This window comes from Meles meles, chromosome 19, assembly GCF_922984935.1.
Source record: "Meles meles chromosome 19, mMelMel3.1 paternal haplotype, whole genome shotgun sequence".
NCBI classification, from domain to species: domain Eukaryota; kingdom Metazoa; phylum Chordata; class Mammalia; order Carnivora; family Mustelidae; genus Meles; species Meles meles.
Genome location: NC_060084.1, coordinates 18,776,284 through 18,799,104, shown reverse-complemented (window position 1 = coordinate 18,799,104; position 22,821 = coordinate 18,776,284). Strand labels below are relative to the sequence as shown.

General features: G+C 47.1%; 1 protein-coding gene, 1 long non-coding RNA gene and 1 other non-coding gene across 3 annotated transcripts in view; 2 read left to right on the top strand and 1 right to left on the bottom strand.

Moving 5' to 3' along the window:
* The window catches only part of CMTM4 (CKLF like MARVEL transmembrane domain containing 4), a 66,181-nt gene extending 58,672 nt beyond the window's left edge, over positions 1-7,509 (bottom strand). The window contains exon 1 of the mRNA XM_045986977.1: positions 6,881-7,509. Coding sequence (XP_045842933.1) covers positions 6,881-7,066 — 186 coding nt within the window. The 5' untranslated portion in view covers positions 7,067-7,509. The remainder of the gene's footprint in view (positions 1-6,880) is intronic.
* LOC123931916 lies at positions 2,874-2,980 on the top strand. Its single transcript, XR_006816338.1, has one exon. It is a non-coding gene; the product is annotated as a U6 spliceosomal RNA (small nuclear RNA).
* LOC123930740 lies at positions 6,458-10,104 on the top strand. The gene is made up of 3 exons (XR_006816135.1): positions 6,458-6,622; positions 8,164-8,278; positions 9,745-10,104. It is a non-coding gene; the product is annotated as an uncharacterized LOC123930740 (long non-coding RNA).
* Positions 10,105-22,821: the final 12,717 nt, after the last annotated feature.

Genomic DNA, 22,821 nt, shown 5'->3' with positions numbered 1-22,821 from the left:
CTAAATTTTAGTATCAGGGGCACCTGGCTGGCTCAGTCAGTAGAGTATGCTACTCTTGATTCTTGAGGCTGTGGGTTTGAGTCCCACACTGCGTGCAGAGATAACTTTAAAAAAATAAAATTCTTAAAACAAACAAACAAATCTTTAGAATCAGTTTGTCTCCACCTAAAAAAATCTTGCAGGAATTTTGGGATTGTGTTAAACCTATAGATTACTTTGTGTAGAGTATTAAACCTATACTGAGTCTTCTATGGGCACCTGGGTGGCTAGGTCATTAGAGGTCAAGCGGCTGCCTTCGGCTTAGGTCATGATCCCAGGGTCCTGGGATGGAGTCCCGTATCAGGATCCCCTCTCGGCCAGAAGCCTGCTTCTCCCTCTCCCTCTGCCTGCTGCTCCCCCTACTTGTGCTCACTCTCTCTGTGTCAAGTAAATAAAATCTTTAAAAAACAAAAACAAAACAAAACAAAAAAGCCATAATGAGTCTTCTAAACCATGAACATAGTAAATCTGTCCACTTACTTAGGCTGTCTTTTAATTTCTTTCTTCAGTGTTCTGGAATTTTCAGTGTGCATCCTGTACACATTTCATCTGATTTATACCTAAGAGCTGTTTAACTGTCAGGTTTTTTGGTTTGTTTTTTCCCCCGTTTCTGACAATGTACTGCTTTTATTGTGAGGATACAGAAATGCTGATTTTTGTGAGCTGACCCCGTGACCGTTATCTAAAGATTCCCATGGGATTGTCTACACAGACATCTGCAAACAGAAACAGTTGTTCTTTCCTTTTTTTTTTTTTTTTAAAGATTTTATTTACTTATTTGGAGAGAGACACAGCAAGAGAGGGAACACAAGCAGGGGGAGTGGCAGAGGGAGAAACAAACTTTCCACTGAGCAGGGAGCCCAATGCGGGGCTCAATCCCAGGACCCTGGGATCATGACCTGAGCCGAAGGCAGTTGCTTAACAACTGAGCCACCCAGGCGTCCCACAGGTGTTCTTTCTTTCCAGTCTGTATGCCTTCCATTTATTTTCCTGCACTGACTAGCAATACCAGTACAATGCGGAGTATCCATGGGGAGAGTAGAGATCACTGGTTTCATCACAGGGGGAAAGCTTTCATTTTCACCACTAAGCATGTCAGCTGTTTTTTTTTGGTAGATGACCATTTTTGGGTTAAGGAAGTTCCCTTCTCTTCCTAGTTTGCTAGCTGCATTTATGTGGAATGAATGAATGTTGAATTCTGTTAAATGTTTTTTCTTCATCCATTGACATAATCATATGTTTTTTGTTATTTAAACTGTTCATACGGTGGATTACATCTATTGATTTTGGAAAACTGAACCAGTCTTTTATTCCTGGGATAAGCCCCAATTGGTGGTGGTATACTAGTCTTTTTATATACTACCCCTGGATCTGATTTCCTAGTATTTTGTGGAGGATTTCTGAGTCTGTGCTCATGAGAATGACTGGTTTGTAGTACTCTTTTCTTGAACTGTCTTTGTCTGGCTTTATAAAGTGGATGTGTACTTAACACTTTCCTGAGGTCTGGGATGATAATTTACTATTTTGAACACCATAAAAGGGAAGAGTGGTTTTAACTTTGCTGTTCTGGTAGAATTAATTTGGTTTTAAGTCTCTGGCCGGGAAGACCACTTCCAAAGATAACAGTTCCTAAATGAAAGTGAGACTGTTTTACAATGAGCCACTAAGGTAGATCCGAGAATACAATGCAGCAAAATTCACTACTTCATTCACCCTAAGGCCCTGTCACATAGCCACTCCCCCCACGCCACCCCCCAGCAGGGAGAAGAAGGGGCTGTGCCCAACTGGCTTGAGATAAAAAGCAGGCAAGGTTTCCATCAAATAAAGATATGTTATTACTCCACCCTGAAATGTAAATACTCATTATTTGCCTTTGAATTACCTAAGAAAGCACCTATCAGACACAGACTTCTGAGTTCTTACAATTCCTAAAATGCTCCGTCATTACTGACCACATGCTACTACTGAGGAAGCCAAGCCAAAGATGGGGTTAAGAGATTTCAAGATCAGTAGAACACGTCGTATCACCCAACTCTGCTTATAAAAAGTTCTGAAATAATGGCAATGCAATGTCAGAAAGTCCATCAGGTATGCGAGAGGCTTAAGAAAAGGATCTGAGGCGAAAGAGCTTCCTCAGAAATCTTTTTAGAATTGAAATACTAGGGGCGTCTCGGTGGCTGCTCAGTGGGTTAAGGCGGGTTAAGCCTTTGCATTCGGCTCAGGTCATGATCTCGGGGTCCTAAGATCGAGCCCCCCCCCCCGTCGGGCCCTCTGCTCAGCGGGGAGCCTCCTCTCTCTCTGCCTGCCTACTTGTGATCTCTGTCAAATAAATAAAATCTTAAAAAAAAAAAAAAAGGAACTGAAAAACTAGGGGCACCTTGGTTGCTCAGTCTGCTATGCCTCTGCCTTCGGCTCAGGTCATGTACGCAGGGTCCTGGGATAAAGCCCGGAATCGAATCGGGAATCTCTGCTCAGCGGGGAGCCTGCTTCCTCCTCTCTCTCTACCTGCCTCTCTACCTGCCTCTCTGCCTGCTTGTGATCTCTGTCAAATAAATGAATAAAGATCTTTTTAAAAAAAATTAATCAATAGGGGTGACTGGGTGGCTCAGTTAAGTGTCTGCCTTCAGCTCAGGTCATGATTCTGGGGTCCTGGGATGGAGTCCCACACCGGGCTCCTAGCCCAGTGGGGAGCCTGCTTCGCTCTCCACCCCTTCCCCCACTCATGCTTGCGTGTTCTCTCTCTGAAATAATAAAACCTTTAAAAAGAGTTCATCTACAAAACTACACCAATCAATTTTCATATTTCAGATTAGTTTTACTATCAAAAACATCCAGTGCTCGCTTCGGCAGCACATATACTAAAATTGGAACGATACAGAGAAGATTGGCATAGCCACTGCGCAAGCATGACATGCAAATTCGTGAAGAGTTCCATATTTTTTTTAGGGGCGCCTGGGTGGCTCAGTGGGTTAAAGCCTCTGCCTTCAGCTCAGGTCATGATCCCAGGGTCCTGGGATTGAGCCCTGCATCTGGCTCTCTGCTCAGCAGGGAGCCTGCTTCCCCCACCCCTGCCTGCCTCTCTGCCTACTTGTGATCTCTGTCTGTCAAATAAATAAATAAACTCTTTTTAAAAAATCCATTTAAAATATCAATTTCACTTTTTTAAAAAGATTTTATTTATTTGAAAAAAAAAAAAAGATTTTATTTATTTTAGAGTGAGTGAGTGAGAGAGAACCCGAGCAGGTTGAGGGGCAGAGAAAGGAGACTTCCCATCCAGCAGGGAGCCCAATGCAGGCCTCAATCCCACGACACTGGGATCATGACCTGAGCCAAAGGCAGATGCTTAACTAACTAAGCCACCCAGGCAACCCATCAACTTAGCTTTTTAAATCACTAGGAAGCTGGGGCACCTGGGTGACTCAGTTGGTTACGCAACTGACTCTTGATTTCGGCTCAGGTCAGGATCTCACGGTCCTGAGATTGCTTCAGGCTCCAAGCTCACTGGGGAAGTCTGCCTCTCTCTCCCCCCTGACCCTCCCCTCCATTAGCTCTCTCTGTCTCTCTCTAAAATAAATAAATAAATCTTAAAAAAAAAAAAAGAAGAAGAAAGAAATCACTAGGAAGTAAACTATCTTTAATTCAAACATAGAATTGTAATTTGGGGATGGCAACTTCACCAAGTTTCTTTAAAGACAGGAAATATTAATTAGCAACAATGGGTATCTATCTTTTCTTACACACTAACTAAGCACCTAAAATGCTAGGTGCTAATTTCTATATCACCTCATTCTCTTAGTACTTTTGAGAGGCCTAGGGTCATTTTACAATAAAACCTCAGCCCTGGTGTGCCTGGGTGGCTCAGGTCATATCTCAGGGTCCTGGGATCAGAGCCCGAATTGGGCTCTCCGCTCAGCGGGGAGCCTGCTTTCCCCTCTCTCTTTGCCTGTCTCTCTGCCTACTTGTGATCTCTCTTTGTGTCAAATAAATAAAATCTTTTAAACAAACAAACAAACAAAAAACAACAACAAAAATACTCAACCTCAGTCTTGAGGTTGAGTATTAATAGTTCTGGTAGAGAACTGATTGTGGGGCACCTGGGTGGCTCAGTGGGTTAAGCCTCTGCTTTTGGCTCAGGTCATGATCTGGGGGTCCTGGGACTGAGCCCTGTGTGGGGCTCCTTGCTCGGCTGGTAGCCTGCCTCTCCCTCTGCCTGCCGCTCCTTCTACTTGTGCTCACTCTCTCTCTCTCAAATGAGTAAATAAAATCTGTTTAAAAATAAATAAACAAGATTAAATGATATAGAAAGGTAAGTTCTGGGAGTGGCTCAGTCAGTCAAGTGTCTGCCTTCGCCCAGGTCTTGATCCTGGGGTCCTGGGATTCAGGCCCACACCTGGTTCCTGCTCAGCGGGGAGCCTGCTTCTGCTTCTCCCTCTCCCCCTGCTCATTCTGTCTCTCTTCCCAAATTCTCCCTCTCCCCCTGCTCATTCTGTCTCTCTTCCCACTTTCTTCCAAATAAATTTTAAAAATCTTAAAAAAAAATTTTTTTAAAGTCTGAAACTTGAAAGTGCACGTGAATCACCGGGGGAATCCTGTTAAACTGCAGATTATGATTCAGAAGGTCCCGGGTAAGCTCTCTGATCCTGCATTTCCAACAAGCTCTGTGATGCTGGCAACGTGGCTGTTCTGTGGACCACACTTGGGAGTAGCAAGGATCGCTACAGGTTACAAGAAGGCCACAAACCACAAAAAAAAAAAGAAAAAAAGTCCATGAAAAACTAAAATGAAAAAGCGAGATTTTTCTCAAAACAATACATGAACCATAATATAAGCTCTAATGTAAGAATTAAAACTTATCCATATTTCCTGATGGAATTCTGAACTTTGTAACATCTTTAAAATATCTTCATAAGGACTTCTTAAACCTAGAGGCCAATTTCTCTGAGCTTTGTGAGGGTCCCCGTCCCCACAAAATCCCTGACTTGAGATCAAGACCAAGAAGCCACATACAAGGGAGACTGTTTCAAGCTGCCACAGCAGGTCCCTTTCTTTCACTCACCCACATGTCCTCTTGCGTTTAAATTCAAACATGAGACAAATGGCAGAATTACGTGAGATTTTAGGGACTGGGCCCCCACGTTTTTCCAGATGAAAAGCAAATTTCTACAACAAAACAGCGCCTTACCAAAAGGCAATGACAAACACCACCGGTTTCCATTTCTGGCCTTCGGTGACAAAGTTCCAGCGCTGAGAAGGCAATTAGTGCTTTATACAAATTACTTATTTTCATTCTTTTACATAGATCCTTTGAGTGGCAATTTCTCTTTACTTTCAAAAGTCCACGGAATAAACAAAGGAAGGTACGTAAGAAGGTCCTATTTTCCACCTGGGTCCAAGTTCACGCCCTGCTCTTTTCTTTACTCATTTCTGATCATCGGGGCTGTACTCAAACATTGGCTAGCTGCCTCTTTTAAAAGGCACCACCCTCCTCCCTCCCCCACCTCCTCCATTCTCCTTGCTAATAGCAGTGCCTAACTACAGAACCAACGTATCCCTGAGAACATTCCAGCTTACCGGATAAGGTCAGTTTAAAATTCTAGAGAGGGATAACCTATTCCATTCGTCTTTCTTTAGAGCCCTTCAAAAATATCCCCTGGCCATCAGCAGAACAAGCAGGAGAGAGAGAAAACAGTCTCAGATTCTGCAATTTACAAATACTGAGACCTTTACTTGAAGGGTGTCCACACTTTGTATTATTCCTAAGGGATGTTTATCTATGCACTCAAGTAAGCATAAGCCCAGAGCTTGGAAGAAACAAAATGTACCTACATTGCAGCTCCAAGCAAATGGCTTCTCTAGCTGAGAAAGCTATAAAGTTTTGTTGTGGGGCCTCAGAGGAAGGCCTACCTGTGACAGGGAAGATGGGGACACACTTTTTTCCTGAACTGGAGCATGCCTTGTCCACAAGAGAGCTAAGCAACTACCCAGAGAGGCCTGTTAGAAAACCATAAAAGAGGGGCAGGGCTGGAAGGCCCCTGCCCTAAATACCCTGGAAGCTGAAAATAAGAACTCTGAGAAATGAGCGACAAGTCTGACGGAAAGTTCTGTTGCTGCTGCCTCCAACACTGGCTGCCCTCCCCAAGTGATTTAACTCTGGGTACCAATTGGGCAATGCCAGCCACCCAGCCGGGACAGAGGCTTCAAGGATGCTGGTTGGGTCTTCTAGGTTAATCAGGGGGAATCAAACCTCCCCATTATACACTAGAGACTCTGAGGGGCAGATCTGGGCGCCCCCCGCTGTATCTAGGCTACACGCCTCCATTCAACACATCTGTTGAGTGTCTGCCCTATGCCCCGCACTGGGCTAGGTGCGGCGCAGGAAATCAAGCCATAGTCCCCAGTGGTGGAAGCAGACACAGAGAAGGGCCTTCAGGGGAGGTAGAGGTTGTGCGGGCCCGGAAAGCCTGCCACAAATTGCTGTGACCAGTAGTCACTCAGGGGACAGCATGACCTCCGCGCTGGGCTTCGCTGAGCACGAAGCCCAAAAATGAAAAAGGCTCGCGACGGCGAAGGCGGGAGTGAACAGGTAGGCCGGGGGGGCAGGTGTTCGGGTAGGCGGCGCACAGGTAAGGTGCGGGGCTGGAGAGGGCACGGTCCCCAGGGAAGGTGGGAGGGTGGCCCAGGACCCCGAGAGGAAGAGGGGGCGCGAAGAGCTGGAGTCTGGCGCCGAGACTCTAGAACGCGGCGGCGGCCGGCCGGGGCCTGTGCCCCCGAAGCGGGAGCGGGGAGGGAAGGCGCCCGGCTAGGCCGCCCGCCCGCACCTGGGGCCCCGCCCGGCACCTACCACTTGGGCGACCTTGAGGCAGCCGAGCGCGCCGCGCAGGTAGTCGGGGTCGCAGCGCAGGCCGGCCAGCCCGCGGCGCTGGCTCACCGGCTCCGTGGTGGGCTGGTACGGGCTGCTGGCGCCCGAGATCATGGAGGTGCTCGAGGCCTCGCCCTCGAAGCCGTCCAGCTCCTCGCCGCTCCGCATGCTGCCGCTCGGCCCCGGGCCGCCTCGCGCGGCCGGCCCCCGGCGCCCGGAGCTGGCGGGCTCAGCGGGGCCGCCGCATCGCCGCCGCCGCCTGCCTGACCGCCCGCGGCCCGCCCCGCCGCCGCCGCCTCCTCTGCGCCCGCCGCCCGCTGCAGCCGCGGTTCGGTCCGCTCCGGCTCGGCTCCCGCCGCCTCGGCAGCGGAAAGGGAGGGAGGCGGGAGCTGGCGGAGAGGGAAGGAGGCGGGAGCCGGCGCAGCGGGCCGGGAGGAGGCGGAGCGAGTGCCCACCCGCCGGCCGCTCGGCGGCGCTCCGCGGCTGCGGCGAGACGGGGGCGATGGCCCGCGCCTCGGGGGCCTCGGGGGGCGGGGCTCCGGAGGGCGGGGCGGGACGCCGTCTCCTCAGACCCCGCCCTCACCTGCCTGCGCGCTAGGGCCGCAGGGACCCGCTCCAAGTCCTGCCATCCCCGCGTGCGAGTGAAGGGGTCGTGAGGGCGGAGAGGAATGAGGGCTGAGGGAGCATCAGAGTGGACTTAGCCTACACAGAGTTGCTTTCCCTGGGCGCTGCCTTAGTTTCTCTTCTGGAGAAAGTGGGGTCCTCTGCGGTAGGCTGGGAGACTTCCCGGTGAAGACCAAGACGTGCTGTGCGACCCCCTGCTGCGAACGGTGCTTGGTCCCGGGTGGGTCGGGCTAGTGGAAGCTAAGGGTCTGGATCCCCTTCCTGGGAGCCTTGCACCAAACCAGAACTAAAGCCAGACTGAGTGCGGCGGGAGTGAAAGAATGAATGAGGGGTCGCTCAGCACGAGGTCTGCAGAACAGACACGATAAATATTTGTAACTCCCGATATAAGTTCTGGATCCACCGGCCTAACCGTGGAGGGGCGCTAGCACATTGTAGACCCTCCGTAAGCAACGTTAGTTGCCACTCTGCTGAAAAGATTTTGCAATCTCTGTCTAATCGTCAAGTCAGGTTGAACACAGATTTTTGCTCTGACGGGCATTAATTAAGGACCAATTTGCAATTCAAGTGTGAAGGCTAATTTTAAGCTTAAGTAAAACACTGACTTTCTAAGAATTGTCACTTTGGTACTGAACTCTTAGGCACTCTAGGCACTGAGCAAGATGCTTGAAGAACGTATTATTGTTCCCATTTTTCAGAAGAGCAGACTAAAGCTCAGGAGTTGTAGTAGCTTGTCTCCAGCGACACAATTCCATGGTGAGTGGAACCCAAGTACCAACTTTTCACCAACGTTGCCTAAAATATAATGTAGATAGGCTGGTGAGCCCCAAGCTGAGATGCAGTAAACATCATAACTAAAAAGATCTCCATTTAAAGGGCTTTCACCTTTAGGTTAACAAAGAAGGGAAAGCCAATATCTCTAATACTCTATTCAACCGAGAAATCTGCATTGGGCACTTACTGTATGCTAAGAAATATACTAGGATCTGGAAATAGACTGTCAGATAAAGATGATGGGTTGGATGTAGGCTTTGGCCTCTGTTGTGTCCCAAAAACGCAGTAAAATGACAGTGATGGGGGATTTGTTTATTTATTTATTTATTAGCATGAAACCGCTGGGATGGGGCGCCTGGGTGGCTAGATCTTTAAGCGTCTGCCTTGGGCTCAAGTCATGATCCCAGCGTCCTGGGATCAAGCCCACATCATGCTCCCTGCTCTGCAGGAAGCCTGCTTCTCCCTCTTCCAATCCCCCTGCTTGTGTTCCCTCTCTCACTGTGTCTCAGTCAAATAAATAAAATCTTTTTTTTTAAAGATTTTATTTTTTATTTATTTGACAGAGAGAGAGATCACAAGTAGGCAGAGAGGTAGGCAGAGAGAGAGGAGGAAACAGGCTCCCTGCGGAGCAGAGAGCCCGACGCGGGGCTCGATCCCAGGACCCTGAGATCATGATCCGAGCCGAAGGCAGCGGCTTAATCCACTGAGCCACCCAGGCACCCCCAAATAAATAAAATCTTAAAACAAAAAACAAAACAACACTGGGACAATGAATGGGAGACAAGGGCAACAAAGTGTTGGAAACAGAATAGCAAATGGGCAAGTAATAAGTGACTTAGCAGATCTAAGAAAGCTAAACCCTAAACTGGCACAGGGAAAAGCTGAATTACAACCTAGGTTATATCACAGGACAGAGGGCTCCGGAACAGGCAGCACCAGGCCCATGTAGGAGTTGATCACTAGGCACAGTGAAGGGCAGGAGTACCATACTGAAAACTATGTATCTGTTTGTGTCTATGTGGTATCACCTTGGATGCTAAATAATATGAAAGAAAAAAAGTTTAATGGAAGAATTAAATTTTTTTTCAAAGATTTTATTCATTTGACACAGAGAGAGAGAAATCACAAGTAGGTAGAGAGGCAGGCGGAGGGGGGGAAGCAGGCTCTCCACTGAGGAGAGAGCCTGACACGGGGCTTGATCCCAGGACCCTGAGATCATGACCCGAGCTGAAGGCAGAGGCTTAACCCACTGAGCCACCCAGGCGCCCCTTAATGGAAGAATTAAAAGGAAATCATATGGGAAGTAGAGCTGAAAGACAAAGAAATGGGAAATGAGAGAAAAGAAAATTAGAGAAATAGTCCAAGAGAAATAGCATAGTAAGGCGTGCAAAAGCTAAAACCAAGGAAATGGAGGGAAGAAACCATAATAATTCAATAACATTTTCCAGAACCAAAGCATGTGAGTTTTGGACATTGCCCAGGACAGTGAATGAACATGGACTTGCACCCAGGCCCATGGGACTGTCAAGGAGAAGATTCTCAAGGTTACAGAGAGGAACACAGCAGGTTTCACTATAAAGGACTGGGAATCAGAAAGGCATCAGACTTTTCTACAGCAACTTTGGGAGCTACAAAGAAATGAAGCAAACCCTTCCACATCCTGAGGAAAAATGATCCCCACCTTGAAATCTGGTTCTGTCTGGAGGATCAATCAGGTATGAAAGTTGATGTCTCTTTCAGACATGCAAGACTCCCTTTGTCCTTTTCGCAGGAGGCTGCTGGAGGACACCACCAGAATAAGGATTTAAACCAAGGAAACAGGGGCACCTGGGTGGCTCAGTGGGTTAAAGCCTCTGCCTTCGGCTCGGGTCGTGATCCCAGGGTCCTGGGATCAAGCCCCACATTGGGCTCTCTGCTCAGCAGGGAGCCTGCTTCCCTTCCTCTCTGCCTATCTCTCTGCCTATTTGTGATCTCTGTCTGTCAAATAAATAAATAAAATCTCAAAAAAAAAAAACAAAACAAGGAAACAAAGGACGTGGAATGCAGGAAACGGTGGATGCTGTCTAGAGAGAAAGGTGGTGAAGAGCTCAGGGAGAGGCGGGCAGAGACTCCAGTGCAATATGGCTGGGAATCAACCAGCTCAGACTGGAGCAGCCAGAGGCTCTAAGAGACCTCTTCTAGATGAAATTAATGTGTTGAATGTACAGAAAGAGAGATACATAGTTTTGGGAAGATTCTGAGATAAGTTATGGATAAATGCATAGAGAACGAGGCAAATATTCATATATATTTATTAACTGCAAGGGAAATAAAATAATGCATAGAAAACAAGTATGGTAAATCTCAAGGCTCGATAATATTTGCATAAATATAATAATTTGAACAATGAATGCTGATCTAACCAGAAATAAGTAACTGTAGCAAAAGGAAAGGAAAGAGGGACAGGATGCATGTAGGTGTGATAGGGAGAAGGGGAGGGTATGTGAGAGATCTAAATACTCATCATCTATCATGAGAGATCAGTAGATGCTTAAAACTGAAAAATCAAGAGGTAGCAGTATACGCATGCTAACTAAAAACAAAGACAAGTACAAAAACAATCAGTTAAAAGTTTCAAAGTGTTGCCTATGGGGAAAAAGAAATTCAATGAGGGTTCCAGGCCTTGTAGAACTATCTGATACTCTCAACTTGGTGCACATACAACAAAAATAAAAGCTAAGCTGGGCGTCCTGACTGCTTTAGTCAGCAGAGCGTGTGACTCTTGATCCTAGGGTCATGAGTTCGAGCCCCATGTTGGGTGCAGAGATTACTTTAAAAAACAAAATATTTAAATATGTTTTAAATATCTAAGAAGAAAAGCTAAGTTAAATAGAATTTTTTAAAAAGGAACTTGAGCAAGTTCCTTTTTAAAAAGGTGAGCAAGGCCAACACAGTCCCCCCGCCACCCCAAGCACGGGCGTGGAGAGCAAGCACGGAAACCGGTAAGTCTAACAGAGCATGTGCTGAGTGGTGTTCATGGCGCTATGGGAATTTCCAGCAAGGATTTAATTGAGTCTTGGGATCAGAATTTTGGCTGAGATTTGAAATGTGAAGAGCAGTTAGCGAAGCAAAGAGATGATAAGGGTTGAAGGAAGTGTGTTCCAGGCAGAGGGAACGAGATGTGCAAAGGCCCAGAGACAAGCAAAAGCAAGGCACCATGAAGAGGCTCAAACACAGAATTCAAGGGGAGGAGGATGGCAGACAAGACCTGAAGCTGGAAGCTTCAGGTCCCTACAAAACCCTTGTGGGCTGTGTGGCAGGGTGGACTCTGAACAGAACAGTGTTCAAACTAGACAGTGGCCCGGGGAGGCCTGACTGTTAGAACTCTGACTTCACTGAGGGAGAAGGATAGAACGGAAGTGAGATTAGAGTCTCCTCCAGCACGTATTAACTGTTCCCTGTTGCTGGACACCAGCCTAGGTTTATTTTTAGTTCTAGGGACAGACTCAAAATTTTTACTTCTGGTTTTTAGCAGAAGTTAAACAGCCTTCCAAAGGATGTTGTTAGGAATCCCACATCGTAATGGTAGGTACAACCTGGTATTCCAGTGTCTTCCTCGGTTTTAAATTGTAATATATCATGAGTCTGTGGCTGTAGCTGTGCCTTCAAGTGTCGTCAGTGCTGACATCAAAATGAGGATGATAATGACAGAGAAGCGGGCAGCCTTCTGCCGTTCCTTGGTTTCAGGGTCTAGTCCACATATCCAGGGCTGAGACAAGGCAACAAGACTCAGAAGCCTGATGGATAAACCAGATGTTACTTTATTAATTGCTGCCAGTGCATAGACTCTACCGGCAATCACAATGCCGACTTCGTATCTCACTCCCTGAACCCCTCCTGAAAGCGTTTCTTGGAGCAAAGCATCCTTAGATAAGGGCTAATCCCAGGATACCCTGGCTCGCCTGATCCGGTGTTTCTCCACCTCTCATTTAGCCCTGAGCTTGGTTCCCTCCAAGAACAACCACCTCCAGGGCTAGGGGCCCTCCTCACCCTACTCCAAAAACACAATGATTCCATGGACTCATGGAAAGTTCTAACCTCAAGAGCATTGGTCCTCCAAGGACTTTAGATCCCTAATTCCTTGAAGGACTGGGAGCAAAACATCTTCCTGAATGGTGTGGTCCCTGGTGTTGCTGAGGCAAAAGGGAGCTCGTATTTCACTTCATTTCTTCCTGAGGCCTCTCCCTCATGCATCTCTGTAGTGCTGAAGGTGCGGGTAGCTTTTCCAGTAACTTCAATTAAGCAATAGATCTAATCTACTTTTAATAAGCTCAGTAATTAGCAGGATCCCTAGAGACTTCTCCTTCAAACAAAAATACAGGCGATGGTGAGGAACGAGAACATTTCAAGCATGAAGTATACAGTGGGAAGATGAATTAGGTTTAGCATTAATAATTATCAGTGTTAATGTCAAAATGAACCAAATGCCCAAGAAAATCTTATGATTAATATCACAAGACAAACAAGTTGCTTTGAAACGATTTCACTTGTAAATGGCCTTTCAAGGAAAAGTACCCATACAAATTCCTTATGTCTGAAGGATTGGACTCAAAGACGTAAAAGTAAACAACCCGTTTTTATGTTTGAAAGAAGCAGATGCCCCTTGTCCTCCATGGGAGGACTGACGGGACCCCTCCAGCCACGTTCCCACACGCCTGGAGGGAGGGGCTGGGCCTGGGCGAATTCCAGGCGGGAGCAGTTCGGGGATTGGAGTTAACTGCTGCTTCTGAAAAAACGTGTCTCTTCAGCCAGAAAAATGCTCTCCAAGTCTTCTCTAAAAATAGTACTTGCTGGGATTTTCCAGTTTGACATTCTTTCAGTTCCTGTGTCCAAGGACAACTCAAGCCAATCCATCTGCGCCCCTTCCCAGAGATGCCGGTGAAAGCTCACCCTCCATTGGGAGGCCAGTTTGAAGGTCCTGCTGCCACCAAACCTTGTGGGCACTTGAGCATTCAGGCAGATTCGCCTGCTCAGCAGCTGCCTTGCTTCTCCCTGGCAGCCCTCCACCTTCCCTTCTTGTGGCAGAGGGGAGGGAATGGTTTTCTGGGGAAGGTGGAAAGTGTGACTGTAAGGAAATGTGGGTGCTGCCTTCACTTACCTCCTGTCCCCATGGCCATGCCAGGCTGGATGCTGACTAAACTAGCCTGGGAAACTCAGGGAGCCTCTGTGGTAGCCAGGCAGGGACATATATAAACCAAACCTTTGCCAATGACCCGCTTCCATGTGCCAGCCGTTGGGCCACATGCTGCAGCCTCGAGGCTCTCATGGAAGAACTATGGGGGTGGTCACTGTGAGGCCATAGTGGGCATGTTTGCTTGTCTGCCTAGCATCCATCCCCCTGCTTCTAACAACAGCACCCCGCCTCGTTCTGCACTGCTCCTTTCTACTCTGATTTCCATTTCTTACCTCCCAGGCGATGCCCACTCAGGAAAGGTCAGCCCCTGACTCAAGAATGAGAAGTCATAGTCCTCTTCTCCCCTAGATTGGCTAGGGTGGCCTTGGGGCATAAGTTGAGCCAACGAGTATCCTATCCTGGGGTTTTCCTCTCTAGAATGAGGGCTATACAGATTTAGGTATGCATGGGAATAATTGAAGGGGTAGATTTTCAGGACCTCCTCCAAGAGTCTGATACTTAGGCCTAAGGTGGGGACAGGAATCTGCTCATGCAAATGTCTATAGGACTACCAGACCAGTACAATTGCCTGGGGTAGGAGAGGGCAGGGAAAGCTTCAAGGAGCTAACCTTGGTCTTGAAGGCCAGGTAGGAATTCACTCAGCAGCATGTGATCCCGCCAACAGTTCTGCCTTCTTGAAACAGTCTCCTTGCCTGGAATGTATGGCCCCAGGTTCTCCTGATTTTTCTTCTACCTCTCTGGCTGCTCTTTTCAGTCTTCTTATAGGTTTGGTCCCTGGAGTTCAGTATTTCTCAGAGTACTAGCTTCATCACCTTTCCTAACTCCACACCACTCGCCTAAGCTCAGCCACTTAGATACACTTACCTACTAGACGTTACCCTTGGGTTCCTGAATTTCATGAGGCTGAAACATAATTCATAATCCCACCTGCTGGCACCCCAAATCTGCAACCCTGCCCATTCCTTTATGAGGCCAATAGGAGGAGGAGGCATTTTTAAAGTACATTCCATGGGCCAGACACTGCTCTACCCAGTTTTCATATATTACCTCATTTAATCCTCAAAATAGACCAATGAAGAGGGCTAACTCCTAGGTCTCCTATAGGGCTCAAGCTAGATGTGAACTCATTCAGGAACGCCTTCCTGAGTCCCCAGGCAAAGTCAGGGGCTCCTGCCCTGGCTTCCCCAGCCCCTTGCATCGAAGTATTTACCAACCCATCTGCAGCCCTTTCCAGATCATGATCTCTGTTGTGTCCGCTGAGCCCGGCCCAGGGCCTGACATGTGGTGAGCATGGAAGGAACCACCTGAGGAACAAAGGACCATATTCGCTGTATTTGTCACTCCAGATGAGATGTTAACATCTGTGGGCTTCAGTTTCCTCATTGGTAATTGAAAAGGGTTTAGAATTCTGAGACAAAGTAGACACTCAGAAAATATTCACTCATTATTGTTGTCATGTTGTGACAGAAAGGCCTGAGGGGTTTGGAAAGAGGTGAGCAGTCTGAGTGTGTGTTCAGACAGAGAGGGTTAAAAGGTCTGAGTAGAGCAGGGGCAGGGACAGACAGGCAGGGAAGGTTGGGAACACATTCTGAAGGTCCCTGCACTCAGGAAAGCCATCAGAGTTGTACTGGGCTCTTTAAGCAGGGGACTGACAAGATCAGATTGGGGTGAAAACAGAAAGTAGAGGTGAATAATTCAAAGTCTCATCTTGTCTATCAAATGGGTAGCAGACTCTGTTGCCTTAACTAATGTATAGAGACTTATAAAAGAAAAAAAGGTCTCAGAGCCCCCAAGAGGACATCTGTGGATGCCTAGGGATCCCAGACCCATTTGGGGAAACCCTGGTGCAGCCAGAAACATGCAAAGAGTTCAGGGAGCCTGATTCTTGAAGGGGGGACTGGAAGTTGCCTGCATCTGTGGGCATCTGAGCTAAGTCTTAAAGGAGGGACAGGCCTTGGGCAAGTGGTCAGAGTGAGCAGGAAAGTATGATAGTACCACAGGCCAAGGGCAGAGTCCAGGAAGCAAGATTAGAGGGAGGGAGGGAATGAAGTAGTGGCTGAGGGACGTATTTATTAAAGAAGTCATGGGGGGTAGAGTGGTTTTAGGAACTACTGTCAAAGGCACAAATGCTACGTGGTTTTTGCTCTTTAGCCTGTATACGTGGGCAGACTTGAAAGTTGTTTTTTAAGATTTTATTTATTTATTTGAGAGAGCAAGCACAGAAGCAGTGGGGAGAGCCAGAGGGAGAAGCAGACTCCAAGCTGAGCAGGGAGACTGATGTGGGACTTGATCCCAGGACCCCATGATCATGACCTGAGCTGAAGGCAAACACTTCACCAACTGAGCCACCCAAGCACCCGAAAGTTGGTTTTTTGTTTTTTTTAAAGATTTTATTTATTTATTTGTGTGACAGAGAGATAACAAGTAGGCAGAGAGTCAGGCAGAGAGACAGGAAGGGAAGCAGGCTCCTGGCTAAGCAGAGAGCCCGATGCGGGGCTCGATCCCAGGACCCTGGGATCATGACCCGAGCTGAAGGCAGAGGCTTTAACCCACTGAGCCACCCAGGCGCCCCCCAAAAATTGGTTTTAATTAAATGTATTTACTTGGGGTTGCCTGGGTGGCTCAGTTGGTTTGGCATCTGACTCTTGATTTTGGCTCAGGTCATGATCTTGGGGTCATGGGATCAAGCCCCACATTGGGCTCCATGCTCAGCAGGGAGTCTACTAGAAAGTCTCTCCCTCTGCCCCTCCTCTGGCTCACATGTGCTCTCTAATAAATAAATCTTTTTTTAAAAAATGTGTATACTTGGAAACAATCTCAAAATTACAAAAAAAAAAAAAACCTCCAAAAAACTAAAAGCCTGTAAGTACAGTACAAAGAACTTTTTCCCCCTTGACTATTTCAAAGTAAGTTTCCAACCTACTATCCCATCACACCCAAATACCTTAGCAGTGCATCTGTGCTACAAACAGGGACATTGTCCTCCTTTGCCAGAATACAACCATCAGAGGCAGGAAATTATTACTGATATGTTACTACCATGTAATCCTTGGATCCCATTCACATTCTGTCAAATGTCCCTATGTGTCCACAGCCAAAGCTATCCCATTAAGAATCATGCACCGCCTTACCCATCCTATCTCTTTAGTCTCCTTCTGACTAGAACAGTTCTTCAGACTCATCTTGACTTTTATGACGGTCACAGTTTTGAAGATTACAGCCAAAACTTTGCAGGAATGTCCTGCAATTTGCGTTTCTCTAACATTTCCTCAGGATTAGATTCAGATCATACATTTTTGGCAGAAATATCCTAGAAGCAATGTTGTATTCTTCTCAGTACAGCCTATCGGGAGGCACAAGATTGCTGTTTGTCCAATTACTAATGACGTTCACTTTGATCAGTCAGATGAGGCTCGTCTACCAGCCTGATCCACTGTAAGTTACTCTTTGTAATGAACAAACCTGAGTCACATTGAGTACACAAATAAATATTGATTATAATGGACAACCCATTGAATAAATCATACATTGAAATACTGATGAGGAATGAGACATGGAATGCTGTTTCTGATTAAACTTCCAATTTATACCAGCTATAGACTCGTGATTTCTTATTTTTTAATGGGTTATAATCCTTTTCAGTCTGTTTTTTTCCCTCATATTGTGTCTGATTTGACTATGGGGTCCTGTGGGGGGGGGGTTTCCTTTGTTTTTTGGTGTTTTTTTGTTTGTTTGTTTTATTTTGATATGTCTCCCTATTCTTTTAGCCCTTTCTTACTTTCTGGCACAGATCTCCCAAGCTCACTTATATTTTCCCTGCCCCAACCCTAGAATCAGCCATTTCTCCAAGGAGCTCCAATGTAGTTTATTGGAGAATGGTATTTGGGAACGAAAATCTAGGCATGAGCTGTGGTCACTTGGGCTGATGCTGCTCCTAGTCCCTGGTGGTACAAAGAGCTAGGAAATACACACATGTATAGTATGTATCTGTATCTATAGGCTTATATGAAAATCTGTTATTACTTAATACCATGAGTTCACACTAATATCTCTAATTCCAATATTCTAGTTTTCTCTTTTTTAAAGATTTTACTTATTAGAGAGAGAGAAAATAGGAGTGGGAGAGGGGCAGAGGGAGAGGGAGAAGCAGACACCCCACTGAGCGGGGAGCTCAATAGGGGACTCAAGCCCAGGACCCTGAGATAATGACCTGCGCCAAAGTCAGATGCTTAACCAACTGAGCCACCTGGGCACCCCTCTCATTTTCTTTCTCCATTATTTGTTACTCCCTTCTCTGATGATGAGAAACCTGGCTGTCATCTTTCATACGTTAATTTACATGATCAATGCCCCCGTATGTAACCACTTCCCAATGCCCATCACCCCGGTCCCTGCGGATGCTCTCCTACCACATGACCCCACACTGGGCCCCAACTCTCACATGGAGACTCTCTTCATCTGACTCACTTTCTGACACTCCATGTGGATGCCCTTCTTCCCCACTCTGGACTGATAACCTGGAGTCAGGACAGCCCCCCACGGGTCTGCTGTCTTCACGCCCCCGAGAAGAGTGAGGAGGTTTTTAAATGCCAGGCCATTCCCCTCCACCCCCCATAGAGACAATCTCTTCACTCTGCTTCGTTTCCAGAAACTGGCTTTGGGTCACCACAGCTTCTCACCCCAGCCCCAGCCACCTACTGTGCCCTGCCCATCTAAAAACTTTAGGGCCATATCAGTGGGGAAGAGGAAAGCATCAAAGATTTGAGGTTTTATTTTGAGCAGAGAAGCTGACTGTGGTGTTAGACACATTGCTTGTGTCGTCTGTTGCTCCCAGACTATCAGTCCTGGAGGGGCAGAGCCTCTCGTTTACCTCCTTATCATCAGTATCTCAAGTGTCACCCACTTGTGCCCACTGTTCCTTGGAAGATGGCAATGGTTGCCGAGGAGAGGCAGGGGGAGGCCCCGAGAGACCACATACCTCAAGCACGTATTTGAAAGCCCACGCGTGCAGATGGCGGGGAGCTGCCTTGCCCAAGAAACCAGGCAGTTGCCCAGGTGATGGAATTTATAGTGTGCCGAAAGCTTGTCTGCCCTAAAATAGCTCTCTTGCTCACTGTCTCAACTAGCAATTTGCTTCTTTGTATTTCAGGCCTGATGTGTAGCACTGCCCCTGGGGGCTGGGGGCAGGCGTACACATTAGGTAGAGGAAGGCAGCCGGGCAGCAGCAATGACACCTGGATTCCCGGTTCCCTTTCGTGTAACTTCCCTCCCGGGCCTTATTTCCCCATCTCCAAAGTGGTGATTTCAAGCACTCCCTCACACAAATAGTTCAGGGCTGGTTCTGTTTCAGGACCATCTGCACACTGGGCACTGTGCCCGGCACTCACCTCAACGCATCCAGCCTCCCCATGAGGCATGAGATGGAGTCTCCTCACCACTTTCCAGATGAGGATGCTACTAAGACTCAGAGAGGGGATGTGACTCACTTGTCCACAATTACACAACTCTTCAACTCTGGAGCCAGGACTCAAAACCCCAGCCTACCTGACAGCCCATGTGTCAGGGCTGGGCCGTGGGCTATGTTTTTCCTTTTATGCAGAGCAGTTCTGGTTCAGCTCAATGCCAGAAATACTCGTGGTTCCAAGCGTGGGCGAGAACCATCTGGCAGAGTGGCTGGTTTGAAACTGGGTTTGGTGATGCCTCCCTTGAGGGCTTGGGAACCTGGAGAAGCGAGGTGTTTGCTGGATTGCCCTTTGTGCCTGCCACCATGCCACCCCTGGGAGTCGGAGAAACTGACTCCCAGGGGCAAAACTTCCTAGGGGTGTCCCTATAATGGCAAACCCACCAATTTACAAATGCTGATTTCCCCCCAGTTCAGGGAAGGTGAGAAGGAAGAGTAGGTGGGGCAGGAGGGAGGAAACTAAGAGGCCACACAGAAATATCACCAGAATCTAAATTCCAACAGTCATAAAAATAGAGATCTTGGCCCAGCCTTAGTAACCCCTTCATATGAATGTTCTCAAAGAACATTCTGTGGAACCTAGAGGATGTCCATAGTCACAGCTAGCTGGAAAAGCCCACACTGGAGCCCTTCTGAAAAGTCACACCACACCTACCCAGTCATCCATGAAACAAATCGAAACAAAGATCCATTTAGTTCAGTTTAACCCTGAGTCTTCCAATCCCACTCAACCACCCATAATGATATGCCCAGAACACACCCGTGGGAAACCTAGACTTAGGCTTTTATAAGTGGGAAGGAGAATGTCAAGAGTAAGGCTGCCCAATGTGGGGCAGAGTCTGCAGCAGAACGAGGGGCATGCTCATGCAATTACAACAACCGGAAGCAAATCTTTGCTCTAAGAGGGAACATGAGCTGCTGTAAGACGGAACATGTCTATGCTGCTGCTGTAAGAGGAAACATGTCCTCTAAGATGGGTTCTCAGGGTGCAAACCACCTAACGTTCATTGGAACCTCTGAAATACTTTCTCAACATGCACAATTTGTATACAAAGTCTAAACCACCGCAGCCTTTAGTTTCCTGAATACTCCAGGGTTTAATTCCAGGCTAGCATTTGTTAGCCGATTCTGAGTAGGTCAAAAATGGATTCACAGTAAAATGGCGCCAAATATTTTAAATATCAAGGACAGATGTAACGTGCCACAGACTGCTGACAGATGTACCAAGCACCCCCACTCTTTCAAATAAATCACTGCCTTAAAAAAGGAGTTTAAATAGTTGAATTCTTCCCCAAATAAAAATTAAGATGCTTATAACCTTAAGTTCACATCTTGCTTGCCTTTTCTAGAACTTTAAATAGTTCTTTAAAGAAGCTGATTGGGTGAGGTGGCTTTGGAGGGGAGGTAGGGTGAGGAAGATGGAGGAACCTGATGATCATTTCCGAATGTTACTTCAGTTCAGTTAAATGTTCAAGAAAAACATCATATACGAAGATATCTCAACGGTCTTGTGATTCATCTTGGTTGATGAAAACAAGATGGAAAACAAAGTTAAGTGTTAACAGTACTGGAAAAATTTTTAACTTTACCCACACTGGAATTTCTTTTCTTTTTTAAAGATCTTACTTATTTACAGAGTGAGTGCATGAGCAGGGGGAGGGTCAGGACAGGGGGCTCGATCTCATGACCCTGAGACCATGACCACAGTTGAAATCAATAGTTGGCCACTTAACTGACTGAGGCACCCAGACACCCCCACAAGTTGGAATTTCTCAGGATCGGAAATTCTAGGAAAGCTAGGCAACTTCTTTCTAAAATGCTGCCCAAGGTTGCAGAAGGGACTTCATGACCTCAACCCTCCCACACAGAACCCTTCCCGCTGATCTGATGCCCACCCTCATCCCCCCCACTGCTGCCCTCTCAAACCTCTCCTTTCCCTTCAAGCTCCAAGATTCCCTAAGACTCAGGGCCCAGGGAGACTTCTGGGCTGCTGCTCAGCTACAGTCTGGCTCTTTGTACCAGCAGGGTGCACTGTCCCTCCACGGTGGGCATTTTGGCTTCTTCCTGCTTTCAATCCCGTGGCTATAGCCCTGTTGTTGCTGTCTCCTCATCAGAACAAACCCCCTGTACCTCAAGTGGCAGGGCACCAGGACAGGACACGGCATCCCTGTGGCTATCTTCAGGCCTTGCAGGGGAAGAACTACGGTACTGAACAGCAAACACTGTCCCTGCCTCCAGAATCCAGGCTCAGGTGTGGCATCCCGTGGGAACTGCACCAGGCAAGTGCTTACAGGTAATCCATCCCTTCAACCTCTATTTCCTTTACAGATGAAACACTGAACTACAACATGTGAGATGCCACAAATAGAAAGGGTAGATTCTACACAGGTACAAATGGGGTTGCTGGAACAATGTTTAAATTATAGTTTCCAAGAGGCATCTTCAAGGCCAACAATCACACTAAAGACCAACCACATGCCAGGTGCAGGTATGCGTCCTCTACTGTTCACAATGACTGGAAAGAAATTTTATCCTTCCTTTATAGAGGAAGGAGGCCTAAAAGGGTGAAGTTCCCAATTTGGGCTGCTTTCTTGTCCTGCCCCCCTTTTTTTTTTTTTTTAAACATTTATTTTGGAGAGCAGGTCCTGCTGAGCGTGGAGCCCAACATGCGGCTTGATCTCACAACCTTGAGATCATGACTTGAGCCAGAACCCAGTCAGACACTCAACCAACTGAGGCATCAGGCACCCCTCTCATTTTGCTTCTTGATCCGTCCCCTATCTGTATAAGCTGTACTTGCCCGATTCAAAAGTAGTGAGACTTCGGTAAAGTCAGAGCAAGCACCAGGATTGGTACCCAGCAGAGCCCCTGCCTGCCCCATTGTGCCAATTGCCTCCCTCTGTGTGCTGCTCCCAATCCAAGGTGACAGGCAGAGGAAATCTAGAGTGGACTAGATTTGGTGGGCCCCCACAGCGTGAGGGCCACCAGGCAGGCAAACAGGTTGGCCTTGCACTCACATTCAGGGATACCTACACTCACGAGGGTCTGTATGTTAGGGCCTGACAAGAGCTCTTACCACAGGTGACCCCCAAAACTCTTCATGCCAGAAGAGGCAAAGGTCCTTCCAACACAGGAGAGTGGCAGGCCCCTCAACCCACCTTTCTCAGCAAAGAAACTATGATTACGGGCCCTTCGCCCTCTGTACAGGTATATTCTGTATTTTCTCTTTGGGTGCATTCTCTGCCAGTTTTCCCACCTAACAAGAATGACTTCTTCATCCAGGACAGAAATAGGAAAAGGTTAAAGAGCAATATACATGTGCTTAGTACCACAGATGAAAACTTCCAGTTGATAAATTTCCCTCATCTGCTGTACAGGAGTAGAGTACACACCAGCACAGCACCACAATGAGCTCAAACTCCAAAGCAAGACGTCTTGGGTTCAAATTCTCACTCGGACCCTAGTAGCTGTTCAGCCTGTGCCTTTGTTTCCTCTTCTGGAAACTAAGATGGAGATGATGGCAGCACTTGCCTCACAGAGTTGTTATGAAGATTAAATCGATTTATACAAAACATCTAGAGAAGTCACTGGTATACATGATCTCTAATATACTTGCTATTACAATGTGACAGCTAATCATGAAATAAAATAATCCCCCAAGTACATCCTTATTCACCAAACTTCCTAAACTCAATTTCAAGGCAAAATATAACAATGAGTTAATAAATTCTACAACTGATAGGTGTTCAAAATGATGTAACCTTTAAAAAAAAATGATGTAACCTTCATGGACGGGATTCTGATAACATCTAACAAAAACTACAGATGTACAGTTACCTTTTACTAAGCAGTCCCGCTGTTAGGAATTTACCCTGAAGATACATCCCCAAA